Raw genomic sequence first — 13,952 nt, forward strand, 5'->3', positions numbered from 1 at the left:
CTAATTTTTTCTATATATTTTTAGCTGTCCAGCTAATTTCTTTCTATTTTTTTTTTTTTCAGTAGAGACGGGGGGGTCTCACTCTTGCTCAGGCTGGTCTCGAACTCCTGACCTCAAGCGATCCTCCGGCCTCGGCCTCCCAGAGTGCTAGGTTTACAGGTGTGAGCCACCACGCCCTGCAGAGTCTGGCTTTTTTAAGCCTCAGATAGAAGTGCGGATACCTGTCCAGGTGGGTTTCCTATTTTAAAAGGTGCCTTCTGGAAGAAATCAGGCAATGCCCCTTTCAGCCTACACTTAGCAACGCCTCTCTGCTGGGCTCTGAGAACCTGGAAGGAATCAGTGTCTGTCTCTGCCTTCATGTTATGTTACAGCCTTGAGGGGACATGCACATTAATCAAAATTAACATTCATGTCTCTGTTCACTTCTCTAACACCTAGAGCAGATCTAATTTTATTAAATGAATGAAATAAGTTTCACGTGCAACTCTAATTTTATTAAGTGAATGAAATAGTTGAAAAATGACATAATTATATTTAAATTATACTAACAGCAAGATTTATTGGGTGCTTGCTGTATGCCAAACACTCTTAATTATATGTATTATTTCATTGTGACATGTGATATGAAGAAAAGAGGTTTGTAGCGCTATAACAGGATGACCTGACCTAGTTTGAAGAGTCAAGGAAAACTGCCCTGAGAATATGTCGTTTACAGCTGGGCGCAGTGGCTCACACCTGTAATCCCAGCATTCTGGGAGGCCGAGGCGGGAGGATCGCTCGAGGTCAGGAGTTCAAGACCAGCCTGAGCAAGAGGGAGACCCTGTCTCTACTAAAAATAGAAAGAAATTAGCTGGACAACTAAAAATATATAGAAAAAATTATCCAGGCATGGTGGCACATGCCTGTAGTCCTAGCTACTTGGGAGGCTGAGGCAGGAGGATCGCTTGAGCCCAGGAGTTTGAGGTTGCTGTGAGCTAGGCTGACACCATGGCACTCTAGCCCGGGCAACAGAGTAAGACTCTGTCTCAAAAGAAAAAAAAAAAGAAAATGTCGTTTACAATATTGTGCAAGAATGCTAACATGCGATCTACCCTCTTAACGAATTTTTGAGTGTACAAGGCAGTGTTATTAACTACAGGTACAATGTTGTACAGCAGATCTCCAGAACTTATTTATCTTGCATAATTGAAACTTTATGCTCATTGATGAACAATTCCCCATTTTGCCCTCTCCCTCAGCCCCAGGTAACCATTCTACTCTCTGCTTCTATGAGTTTACTATTTTAGATTCCTCATATAAGTGGAATCATGCAGTATTTGTCCTTCTGTGACTGGCTTATTTTTATAGCACTTCACATTTGCCAAGATGTAGAAACTAAATATCAGTGGATAAATGGGTAAAGAAAATGTGGTATGTACATACAATATTAAGCATCCTTGAAGAATGAAACCCTGTAATATGTGACAACATGGATGAACCTTGAGGGTATTATGCTAAATGAAATTAGCCAGCCACAAAAAGACAGTGTTATGATTCCATTTATATGAGGTACTTAGAATAGGCAAATTCATAGAGACAGAAGGTAGAATAGAGGTTACCAGGGAATGTGGGGAGGGAGAAATGAGGAGTTATTGTGTAATAGGTACTAAGTTTCCCTTTGGGATGATGAAAAAGTTTTGGAAATAGGTAGTGGTGAGTGTATCATACTTATATGATATGTCACTGACTTGTAAACTTAAAAATGGTTAAAATGGTAAGTTTCATGTTATACGTGTTTTAACACAATAAAAATTTATCCAAAAATGGTAGAAAAATTTTGTAGCATTTTTACTTGCCCTTGCTCCACTTTCTTCCTGGTATGGTGACAGTATTGAATACAGCGGCCTGCATCCCAAGTGCAGAACCCTGGTACCTGGTTCTGGAGGACGTAGAGCAGAACTTATTTGCAAATTATTGTTTTCATCTGTTCTAAACTGTCTGGTGGGTACCTGAAGGACTGGTGAAAGATGCTCCTCTCTGGCCTAAGTTGGAACTCAGGGCAGAAAAATGTTGGGCAATTTTTGAAAACTTAATAAGGCAAACAAAAAAAAACTGTAGCTGCCTGAGGCAAAAATTACAGTTGAAACATATAATAGGTAGCCTAAAACCTGGAAGATAAGCTGGGGAGAAAATTTCTTCAGGAAATTAGCCCATTCAAAAGCAGCCATGTTCCCTGGGGCATTAGAAAGCCACCTGGATGCCCAGGGTAGGATGCATGCTCAGAAAAGCTCTGAGAAGACCCTAAGCTTTCATCAGCTGATCTCTGGACTGAGTGCAAGCAGAAAGTGAAAGCTAAGGCAGAGTTGTAAGTGGCCTGGCTGGGTGTTGAAGGAGTGCCCCAGCACAAAGCCAATTGAAAAAGACTGGCAGAGGTATTTTTTGTTTCATTTTGTTTTTTAGCTCTGGGCTTTCAAGGAAATTGCTGTCAAAACACTAGCTGAATACAGGCTAAAGGAACAGAGACTTCAGTGACCACATAGGAAGGGAATATGGGCTCTCCCAAAATAGTTTGGAAACCTCTCTAAACAAATGAATGTTTAGAGCATTCAGAAGCAGCTGTGTACCTTTCAGAAATCAAGAACAGCAAACCCTGGGGAAGGTAGAGAATCTGATCTTCAGTGTTACATTAGAATATTCAAATATCTAGTTTTGACAAAAAAATCGCAAAACACAATGAAACGGGAAAGTATGGCCCATTCAAAGGAAAATTATAAACTGACAACTCGATGGTAGTTTCTTCAAGAAGGAGAGGGTTTAATTCTGTTGATACTGTTGGAGGAATTAAATGATATGAGGACGGGACACTCCTATTGGATTTAATGCCATGAGCATCATGGTGACCTTTGAGAAAGCCATTTCATTAGGATTTGGGGAGCAAAAGTGAGTTTTAGGATGAATAGGCAATGAAGTAGTGACAAATGTAGAAAGCTTTAAGTTTTATTGTGAATGTGAGGAGATAAGGTAGTGGCTGGAGGGTAATATGGCAAAAAGGAAGGGTGCTTGATTGTTTATTTTTATTTTTTTAAGATTTTAGTGACTAGAGCATGTTTTAGTGCTGATAGAAAGGATATGTTTAAAAAGGACAGATTGAAGTTGGGGGTGGGTAAAGGGAGAAGATAGGAGGAATGAAATTCAAAGCATGCTTTGAAGGATTATCCTTAAACAGGAGGAGGGACATTTCTACCCTAAATGGAGGGAAGACAACAACTATGCATGTAGATGCATAGATGTTTTTAGATTTGGTGGTAGGAAATTGAGAGAGTTCTTCCTGAGGTCTTTGATTGTCTTAGTAAAATAGGAAGTGTGGCCAGCTTCGGAGAGTGAGAGAAAAGGAGATGAGGTGTTTGAGGAGTTTTAAAGTTTTAAATGGTCATTACAGGTAGTTGTAGAGAGAGCTGATTGGAAGAATACAGTAAATTTACTGGATCCTATATCAGGCTTAGTTGAACGTGATATCAATGACTGTAGGTGGTACAGATCTCTGTACTCCTTTTATTTTTCACCAGTACTCTGCTGCTTCTTGATTTTGGGCCTGAGTTCATCCAGACTTTGATAAGAGGAAGTTTCTGAACTGGGTGACTGAGTAATGCTAGTGCATGTAGTTGAAGAATTAAAGACAGGGGCATGCACACATTTGTGAGTGAGAGGAGGGCATTGAAATGAGATCTGGGTTTGAAGTGCTTGTAAAAACATCCAGGATGTACAGGAGGTAATTGGACATATTAGTCTGGTGCTCAGATATTACCTCCAGATGAGGAATATATGTTTGCAAGTCATCACAACTACCAGAGTCAGATGAACCCATGAGTTTTTATTTATTTATTTATTTATTTTTTATTTATTTATTTTTGAGACAGAGTCTCACTCTGTTGCCCAGGCTAGAGTGAGTGCCGTGGCGTTAGTCTAGCTCACAGCAACCTCAAACTCCTGAGCTCAAGCAATCCTCCTGTCTCAGCCTCCCGAGTAGCTGGGACTACAGGCATGCACCACCATGCCCGGCTAATTTTTTCTCTATATATTTTTAGCTGTCCATATAATTTCTTTCTATTTTTAGTAGAGATGGGGTCTCGCTCTTGCTCAGGCTGGTCTCGAACTCCTGAGCTCAAACGATCCACCCACCTCGGCCTCCCAGAGTGCTAGGATTACAGGCGTGAGCCACCGCGCCCGGCCGAACCCATGAGTTTTGAATTAATTCATCCAAGGATGTAGGAAGTATAGCATGTAAAGAGCTGGTCAAGGATGGGACCCAGGGAATAGTAATGCTTAAGGACACAGGGAAAGAGAAGTCCAGGAAGGAGATCAAGAAAGATATCTCAGAAGAGTAGAAGAGTAACTAGGAGAAAAAGTAGAATCACAGATACAATGGAAGGAGTGAGGATGATGCTACAGAGAGGTAAGGTCACACGAGAACTGCAAGAGGAGTCCTTTAGGATTCGTTAATTAGGACATCCTTGTGCCCTTATGGATATCTATATCAGTTGGGACAGCTCAGGGCCCAAAGGAATGAAACTAGACTGAATTAAATTGAAGAATGAAGACGGGAAGGCCAAGGTAGGTCATTTGAAAGGAACTGAGGAAGAGTTGGGTAGTTAGAGGGAGAATGCAAGGGAAGTTTATTTAGGATGGAGGATGCTTGAATACATTTTTAGAATGAGGAGAAGGAGGCATTAAAAATGGAGAAAGTGAAAATGTAGGGGAAAGAGAATCAGACAATTTTTATCCTTCTAATTTCTTCTCAGAACAACCCTCCAGGGCAGGTAGTATTTTCCGTGTTGCAGAGATGCAGAGATGAGGCAACCAAAACTGAGAATTTCGGTCACCTGCCTGTGGTCACACAGCTGGTAAGTAGGAGCCAGGACTTGAACCCAGTTATAACTCCAAAATGGTCACAATTACCAGGTAACATTCACAGATACCTTGAACATTGTTCTCTCTTAGGGGAAAAAAAGTTGATGTAGTAGCCATGACTATATATTTTAAGAATTTACTCTTTTAAAGAATCTTCCCCCTGCTCTAGTAAGTAATATGAGGCTCACCCTTCCTGGATAGTCCATTGTTGTGAGACACTCAGCTGAATGTTTCATATTTGTCATTTAATTTCCACAATATCAAGGCAAAGTAGATGTAATTACTTCTAACTTAAGATGAGGAAACCAAGGTTCACAATGGTCATAGCTCTTGCCAAACTACATTGTAACCATTGATTTCTGGGTTTAATCTCCCCCAAAAGACCAGTTCATCAGTGTTTTTCAAAAGTCTCAACCAATTAGTGGACCAAAATGGTACTTATGTACATTTGGACATAATGGACATAAGTAGACATAAAGTAGACATTTGAACATAAAGTGGACAATAAATGGCACTTTAAGAAACAACTTTATTGACTTATATTACACACACTTCACTCATTTAAAGTGTACAATCAGTGGTTTTTTAGTATATTCACACAGTTCTGTAATCATCACCACAATCTAATTTTAGAATATTATAATCAACCTCAAAAGAAACCCCGTACACATTAGCCATCACTTCCCACCCTCTGCCCCTTCACAGGCAAATGCAAATCCAATTTCTAACTCCATAAATTTATCTATTCTGAACATTACATACAAATGAAATCATGTAATATGTGGTCGGTTGTGATTGGCTTCTTTCATGCATCATCATGTTTTCTAGGTTCATGCACGTTGTGGCATACATCGGTACTTCATTCCTTTATGTTGCCAAGCAATACTCCACTGAATGGGTATACCACATTCCATCTATCAGTTCATTTACTGGTGGACACTTGCACCACTTACAACCTTTGACTGCTATGAATAATGATGTTATGTGTATTTGCATACAAGTTTTTTGGGGGCACATATTTCCATTTCTCTTATGGAATATATAACAGTGAACTTTCTGGGCCACATGGAAACTCTGTTTCTAGTATTGAGCAACAGCCAAATTATTTCAAAAGAGGCTGCACTATTTTATATTCCCACTAGCAATACATGAGGTTTCTGATTTCTCCACATCCTTGTCAATAATTGTTATTGCTTGTCTTTTTATAGTCAACCTACAGTGTAAAGTGGTAGCTCATTGTGGGTTTGATTTGCATTTCCCTAATGGCTAATGATAGAGAGTGGCTTTTCATGTGCTTACTGGCTATCTGTATAACTTCCTAGGCAAAATGTCTATTCAGATTTGTTGCCTATTTTTTAATTAGGCTGTCTTTTTACTATTGAATTACCAGAGTTCTTTCTATATTCTGGATACATCTGTTATCATATATATGACTTGGAAATATTTTCTGTGGGTTGTCTTTTTACTCTTGATTGTGTCTTTTGAAGCACAAGAATTCACAATTTTGACAAAGTCCAATTTACCTACCTTTTTCTTTTGTTGCTTGTACTTTGGTGTCAAATGTAAAAAGCCTTTGCCTAACCCATGTCACAAAGATTTGCTTTTACGTTTTCTTATAAGAGTTGTAAAATTTTAGCTGTTGTATTTAGGTCTTTGATCCATTTGGACTTAATTTTTATATGTAGTGTGAGGTGGAGATCCAATTCATTCTTCTGTATATGGATAATCCAGTTGTCCCTTATCATTTTTAAAAAATCATTTCTTTCTTTTCTTTATTATTTAAATTGAAAAATAAAAATTGTATATATTTATGGTATACAGCATAATGTTTGATATATGTATAAATTGTAGAATGTCTATATCAAGCTAATTAACCTATGCAATACATTGTATATTTATCATTGTTTTGTGTGTAGAACACTTAAAATTTACTCTCTTAGAGATTTCCAAGTAACCAATATATTGTTATTGAAGATAGCCACCATGACTTCCAGTAGATCTTTTGAACTTATTCCTCCTGTCTAACTGAAATTATGTATCCCTTCCCAACATCCCTCTAAACCTCTCAGGACCCAGCCCCCAGGAACCATCATTTTACTCGCTGCTTCTGTGAATCCCACATTTTTACATTCCATATATAAGTGAGATCATGCAGTATTTGTCTCTCAGTGCCTGGCTTATTTCACTTGACACAGTATTCTCCAGGTACATTGAGTTGTTACAAATGATAGGATTTCCTTCTTCTTTTAAGGCTGAATACTATTCCTGCCCTGTACTCCACAGCTCAGACCACCGGGCTCTGCCTGAGTTCCCCCTCCCCGCAGTAAGCAGAGGGAGGCAGTCACAGGGCTCAACGTGTTTATTTCTTGTCCCTCACAGGTTACTCTCTTTCATTGCTTTATGTCCAATATTTTGGAAATCATTCTTCTCTAGTTTCTTTTGTAGCTTCAGAGGGAAGGATAAATGTGATACTTTTTCTTCCATTGTACTGAGAAACAGAATCTCCTGGAACACAATTTTTAATACCCCTTATTTTAGGAAGGTCTTATTCAGGCTGAGAAAAAGAAAATTGGAAAGAGAATCCGGATCAGTGTTTTGAGAAAAAAAATGTCCTGAAATTCAAGAATATATACTCAGGTAAGACCGTCTCTCTCTTCCTGTCAGACATTGTTGTGCCCGGATGTGGTACCTGAAACACTGTGCGGATGAGAATCGAACTGGGCTCTCTCCCTGATGCTGGGGGCAAGCTCCCCGGGCCTTCCAGAGGCAGGAATCTGCCACCTGCTAATGATGAGGGTTTATCTCAGAGACCACGAGCTCTGAATTTGGCTTCCCCAGCAGGTACCTTCAGCTCCTCCAGGCTGTTGCCAGTTGCTCTAATGTCCACTGGTGGGCACGAAGGCACTGTTGGTCACACCTTCTACAGCCTGACCCATGAGAACGGCCTTCCTCACTTAAGTCTCTTCTTACAAGTGAGAGACAGTAATGGCATCAACCCCACCAACCTCACAGCTCACCCTTGCTCCTCCTCATGCTTCTTCCTATACTGGGGAGGGCATGGACACTATGACAGGGTCTCAGAGCCAGGTCTCAGAAGTTGTTGTGGAACCTCTGAACTTTTGCCTGTCGGAGAAAACCTTGTTCCTCTAGTCATGGGGGGGGATGGGAAAGGTACTGGGAGTAACTCAGTGATTTAGTCACTGCTGAGTCCCCAGCACAAACAATAGGGTCTAGTTACTTTTGGTCCAAATATCTTGGTATGGTAACATACCTTACAAAAGTAACACTAGATGGTTTTGTTGGCCATTTGACATATATCAGGGAATGGAACTCTATATGCTTTTCAATCATTCACTCCCAGTGCTCAAAGAGTTAGGAGATACGTGGTTCTAGAACCATTGTACAAATGAGGAAACCAAGGCCAAGAACGGTTTATTGACTTGTCTGATAATGGGTGCCCCTTCTGTGTGCTCCCACAGGACCCTGTACTTTCCTTACCAATGGCCCAGTCACCCTGCATGGAATGGAAAAGGCTACCTCCGTTTCTCATGCAATAGATTGAGAGACGACAGGGTCTCGGGAAGGTGGGAACTTAGTAAGGAACCAGAAGGTCTATGTGCTTCCCCCTCCTTCTACCTTTCTGTAGCTGAATCCCTTTTATACTCAGTGTCAATGTCAAGGAAATGTGGATGACAGTTCCTGAGATAGTGCTTCTGAAAGTACTGCCTACACTTTAAGCTGTGTACAATTGAGACAAAGGCTCCATTCCAATTTTTGCTCTAACAACAACAGGAAAAATACAAAGAGCTCGCATGTGCAAAGTGCTTACGATAGGCGAGGCTCCGTTATTTCTTTACGTGCATTGCCTGATCTAAGCCTCACCGAGAAGATGAGTGCAGGTTGACAAACCTGTCACCAGCTGAGAGTTAGCACACGAGCCCGGGTGGGTGTCCCTTGAAAGCCTCTTCCTCAAAATAAGTGTTTTCCCAAACTGTGATGTGCAGGTCACGTCATTTGTGGTCCCAGAGTTGTCTCTGTTCTATCGGCACATGGAAAAACAATTTTGGAGGTGGGGGATGGGGGGTGGGGGGTGTCACAAAATGGCAGCACGTCTAATCTAATATCATTTCAGGTTTCTAAAGACGGCCCGAGTCAAGGCTGAATCCACTGGGCATCTGGCTGCAGGATCTCGGGAGCGGTCTCTGGGAGGGAAACCTACTGTGGGTGTGAAGAGGCCATGGGGGAAATGCTGAGGGAACTGGATCCATAACCAAGGAGAAGGGACCAGATTCAGGGGAGCAGAAGTACACGGGAACCTCTCTGTCTCCAGTCCTTACCGACTGTGCTGTCCAGTGGCCCTGGCTGTCCCCCTTCTCTCCGTCACTCCCCAGCTTTGCATCCATGCGCCTCAGCCACAAATTGAGAACAATAATACATGTCAGGGAGGGTTTCTGTGAACATTAAATAAGGGAACACAGAGGAGGTATTCTGTGGAGGGAGGGCCTTTGATCTATTTCTCCTTTTTTATTTCAAATGTTTCATTAAAGATTATGTATAACCATAAAACCTTTTCATTATATTTATTTTTAGTTATGTTTTATGACTAGAGATACAGCTTTCCCTTTGGTTCCATGATACGAATGGTCCTTTTCGAACATATTTCAGTAAAAAATATTGTGATGTTAATGGAAAGGTGAAGAAAGGAGAGTAGAGGTATTACAGGATGTCAATAGGGCAGATATCATCGACGGTTTCTTACTGAATCTTTTCATGACACTTTTCAGAAAACAAATTCACCTTCCAGTCTGGAGTTCATCCTACAGATGCCATGCAGATGGCCAGCATAGCAGTGGCCTTTGTGCGTCAGGTGCCAGATGCACTCCTGTCATCCACTCACAGGGCTATTTCAGTTCCCTCTCCTGTGGCGTTCCGTAAGAAAGCTAAGCTACGCTCTAAGAAAATTACTTTAGCCAACCCTGCTTCCTCTCCATAGCCTTAAGTCCTTCTCACATTCTGTTTGGCACATGTTAAACGCTCAGTAAATATTTGTGGAATGAATGAACGAAAGCACGAAGGGATTAGAATGGATAGAGGAAGGGGTGGTCAGGGGCACTGCGCTAAGGCAATCCAACATATCCAAGCAATGATAGGTTAAGCTTTTCCGTGGGCCCAGAAACACTTAAGGTCCCCCTGGATACGACTTCTACTACCCCGGGCTGTGCTTGGGTGGCCATTGTCAAGGTTTGCCGCAGGAGCAACCGGCCAGCCTCCTCCTGGCTGTCGTATTCTCTGTGTACCTCCAGTCATACATTTAGTCTGCTCCGGCTCTTGCTCAGTGATAGGAGTAAGAATCACCCGTTTTGTAATATTCTGGCTTAAATCATACGCAACTATACACGCACTGTATGTGAACTGTCAAACCGTTACAGGGCAAACATCTGAGTGGCCGCCACATAGGGGAACTGAGTGAAACCTAACCAGCTCCCCAGGAGCCCACTGTGCCACAGACTGTATTTTCCAAAGATGGCCACGCCAATATGTCCCCTCTCTCATGCTGTTATAAAAAGCTGCCACCTCCACCACCATGAGATGCAGTTTAATCACCCTACTTGAATCTGAAAGGGCTGCTGACTCACTTCTAATCAATAGAGTATGACACAAGTGACTCATCACGACTTCTGAGTCCTGGTCATAGAGGGTGGTGCAGCATTCAGCTTGTTTACTGCTGCAACGCTCCTGCTTGGAGCCCGACCCACAGGGTGTGAAGCCTGAGTACTGCGAGGACTGCTGTGTCAGGAGGACGTCAGCCTACGTCCATGGAGAGGTAGCAGGGAGGCCCTGCACTCCCCACCTAGTCTTCCAGTCCTTTCGATGCCAGCGCTGGGCATGTCAGTGACTGAACCTTCAGGTGGTTCAAGGCCCAGCCAGTCAGGCTTTTGCAGCTGAGGTCACAGACTCATGTGAAACGCGTCATATCCACTGTGGCCTTTCTGAGCTCCTGATGTTAAAATGCCACGCATAGGGTAAACTGGTTGTTAGCTTATGGACTAAGTTTGGGGCGGTCTGATACCTAGCAAGAGTAATAGGAACATAGACGAGTTCCCCACTCAAGTCACAAAGCCATCCCTCCTCCATGGCGTTAAACTCTAACTGATCCTTGCTTAAATTCTTTCGTTGCATTTCTTCCGGGTTTGCCCCACTGCATATACACGCCCCCCTAAGCAATCCAGTGTAGTATTTTCTGGATGACCTGATAGGAGGGGTCTGGGGACCTCAAATCAGTAGAAAGGAGAACATAGGCATTCATTGATAAGCTAGTCCACCCAAGGCACTGTCTTTACCCTGAAAATAAAAACTCTATTAGTCATTAATGTGATTTACAGAAGATGAAGTTGAAGAATAGTTTCAGCACTTCCAGGCCGGGCACGGTGGCTCACACCTGTAATCCTAGCATTCTGGAAGGCCGAGGAGGGTGGATCGTTTGAGGTCAGGAGTTCGAGACCAGCCTGAGCAAGAGCAAGACCCCATCTCTACTAAAAATAGAAAGAAATTAGCCAGGCAACTAAAAATATAGAAAGAATTAGCCAGGCATGGAGGCTCATGCCTGTAGTCCCAGCTACTCGAGAGGCTGAGGCAGGAGGATCGCTTGAGCCCAGGAGTTTGAGGTTGCTGTGAGCTAGGCTGACCCCAGGGCACTTGCCCTGGGCAACAGAGTGAAACTCTGTCTCAAAAAAAAAAAAAAAAGCACCTCCATACAAGTTATATAACTAGTATGTAGCAGATTCCAGATTCAAACACAGATACTGTGTTCCCAGAGGCAGGATGTGTACCCACTCATAATTCCCCTCATCAAAATTACAGGGCACCCTGGAGAACTTTTCCCTATTATAAAAGCCAGAGACACCACTACTTTTGCAAATAACCTAAGACCAAATAATTACAGCCACCAAACCTTCCCTATAGTAAGCGGTGTTTTATGTATAAATCAACAAACAAAATTTCCTCTCAAAAATTATTTACTAATTTCTGTATACTTAACACATGTACAAGATAGGTATTTCAAAAGATTAAAGGGGGCACACATTACAAAGACATCATTCTCTTTCCTGTCTTAACACCCTTCCCAGAGAGTTACTAAAACAAAACTGAAAAAAAAAATACTAACACATCATTTGGTCAGTAAAAGCAATGAAGTATGCAATCCTGACAAATCTTAAAACATAATTTAAGAACATACTCAATAAACAACCTAGCTAAGAGTAACTCAACCACTAAGTAGTGAAAATCTTGAGTGTCAACCTAATACACACAAAGGGGGCGCGCGCGCGCACACACACACACACACACACACACACACGGAGTAATCAATGGAAAACATCCTAATAAATGTTTACAAAACTGGATGTACCTGTGCTAAACACCAGGTGCAACTGTTAGAAACAATCCTGTACACGATAGCACCAAAAACGTACAATACATAGGAATAATCTACAAGTGATTTGTGAGAACTGTACGAAGGGTAGTAAAAGTGAGTGACACAGAGGATGGCTTGAGAAAGTAGAGACGGTCCTTGCTTAGTGGATTGCAAGATTATCGTTGTACACAGACAAACGTGTGTTCAGGTTTTGGATCAGAAGCGAGTCCGGTGCACATTACTGGAGGGGAAAGGAAAACACTGGAAGAGAAGCTCAGAGCAACACAACAGGTTTGCAGTTCAGAAACAGAGCTCTTTCACACAATATTTTTTTTTTTTTTTTTACAAGGACTGCGGAGATTCCCCGGAGGGGCGCCCGGGGGCCTGTTTCGGCCCCAGTCACTGCTCCTTTTCCAGAGGACAGGCGGGGGCTGCCTGGGTGGACGCGTTCTGCGTGGTCTTGTGCTCCTTGGTGGCCTCCTGCTCCTGCTCGCCACCGTCGACTTCCTCGACGACCACGCTGCGCACGGTGCCGGCGTCCAGGCAGTGCGGGGCGACGCCGTACACCCGGGGGTCAGAGACAGCTGCGTGGAAACTCTGCACCCCGCACCTGCGGCAGAAGCTGTGCAGCGCCGGGTGCGTGTTGGATCGGTAGGTGACCATGCTCTCCGCGCCCTGGAGGAGCGTGAAGCGCGCGGCCGGCACCAGGAAGTGGCGGTGCTGCTTCTTCTTGCACAGCCTGCAGCTGCAATCCAGCACGCGCAGGTCTGCGGGGGCCCAGGCCGCAAAGCGGACCGCGCCGCAGTGGCAGCCCCCGGTGTGATACACCAAGCCCGGGTACTCGAAGGTGTCCAGCAGGACCTTGGCGGCGCCCTCGCAGCTGAGGCCCCGCAGCCTCCTGAACGTCTCCCAGCGCTCGCGCTGCGCGCCCAGGTCCAGCTCCTGGGGGGACGCGGCGGGCGCCAGCGGGTTCGCGGGTGGCGCGGGGGACAGCAGATCTTTGAGGCGGGCCTCCCGGACCCTCCGCCACCAGCGCTTCCGCCGCGACCTTCCCCGCCACCTCTTGGCCGCCGCTCGCTCCCTCCCGGCCGCTTGGCTCCCGACCCCGACCCCGACTTGGACACGGGGACACCGCGGGCGGCTGGCGCCCATGACCGCGATGGCTGCGCAGGCGGCGGGAGACTCCCCGGGCCGCTTTCGCCTCCGCCGCCGAGCAGTCGCTCGGTTCCTCACTCTGCCCATGGCGCTCGCAGCCTGCCAAGCGTGTGCCCCCCGCCCCTCATTTCCTACTCAGTCACTGGGCTGCCTCCTTGTCTGCACCAGCAGGATTGGCCACGTGTTGAATGTGCTGCAGAGAGACCCTTCCCTTGACCCTATCAAAACAGCCTTTGCTGGCCCCAAATGCGGTCTGCAGGGCGTCATTCATTCAGGAGCACTTACTCTCATTTCGGGTCAGTCATACACAAATACAGTCACCGGCATATGGAGACCTTTGCTCTGACAGGGACAAGAACAGGGTGCTCTGGGAAGAGACAGGAAGGCCCCCAGGGGAGGGCTAATTGGAGGAGTGGGTGGCAGGGGCCGGCAAAGAGTCCTCTTAGTCTTCCTGGAGGATTGATTCTTTTATTGCGATGTAATGTTTCCTTATTAA

At 44.2% G+C, this 13,952-nt stretch overlaps 1 protein-coding gene across 1 annotated transcript; it reads right to left on the reverse strand.

Moving 5' to 3' along the window:
• Nucleotides 1-12,700: 12,700 nt before the first annotated feature.
• LOC138378103 (centromere protein V-like protein 3) lies at nucleotides 12,701-13,543 on the reverse strand. Its single transcript, XM_069463396.1, has one exon. The coding sequence runs from the start codon at nucleotides 13,541-13,543 to the stop codon at nucleotides 12,701-12,703; it is 843 nt and encodes a 280-aa protein (XP_069319497.1).
• Between the last annotated feature and the right edge of the window lie 409 nt (nucleotides 13,544-13,952).

This window comes from Eulemur rufifrons, chromosome 30, assembly GCF_041146395.1.
Source record: "Eulemur rufifrons isolate Redbay chromosome 30, OSU_ERuf_1, whole genome shotgun sequence".
NCBI classification, from domain to species: Eukaryota; Metazoa; Chordata; class Mammalia; order Primates; family Lemuridae; genus Eulemur; species Eulemur rufifrons.

Coding starts and splice junctions, on each gene's coding strand:
- LOC138378103 (XM_069463396.1), bottom strand. CDS start 13,543: ATGGGCAGAGTGAGGAACCGAGCGACTGCTCGGCGGCGGAGGCGAAAG.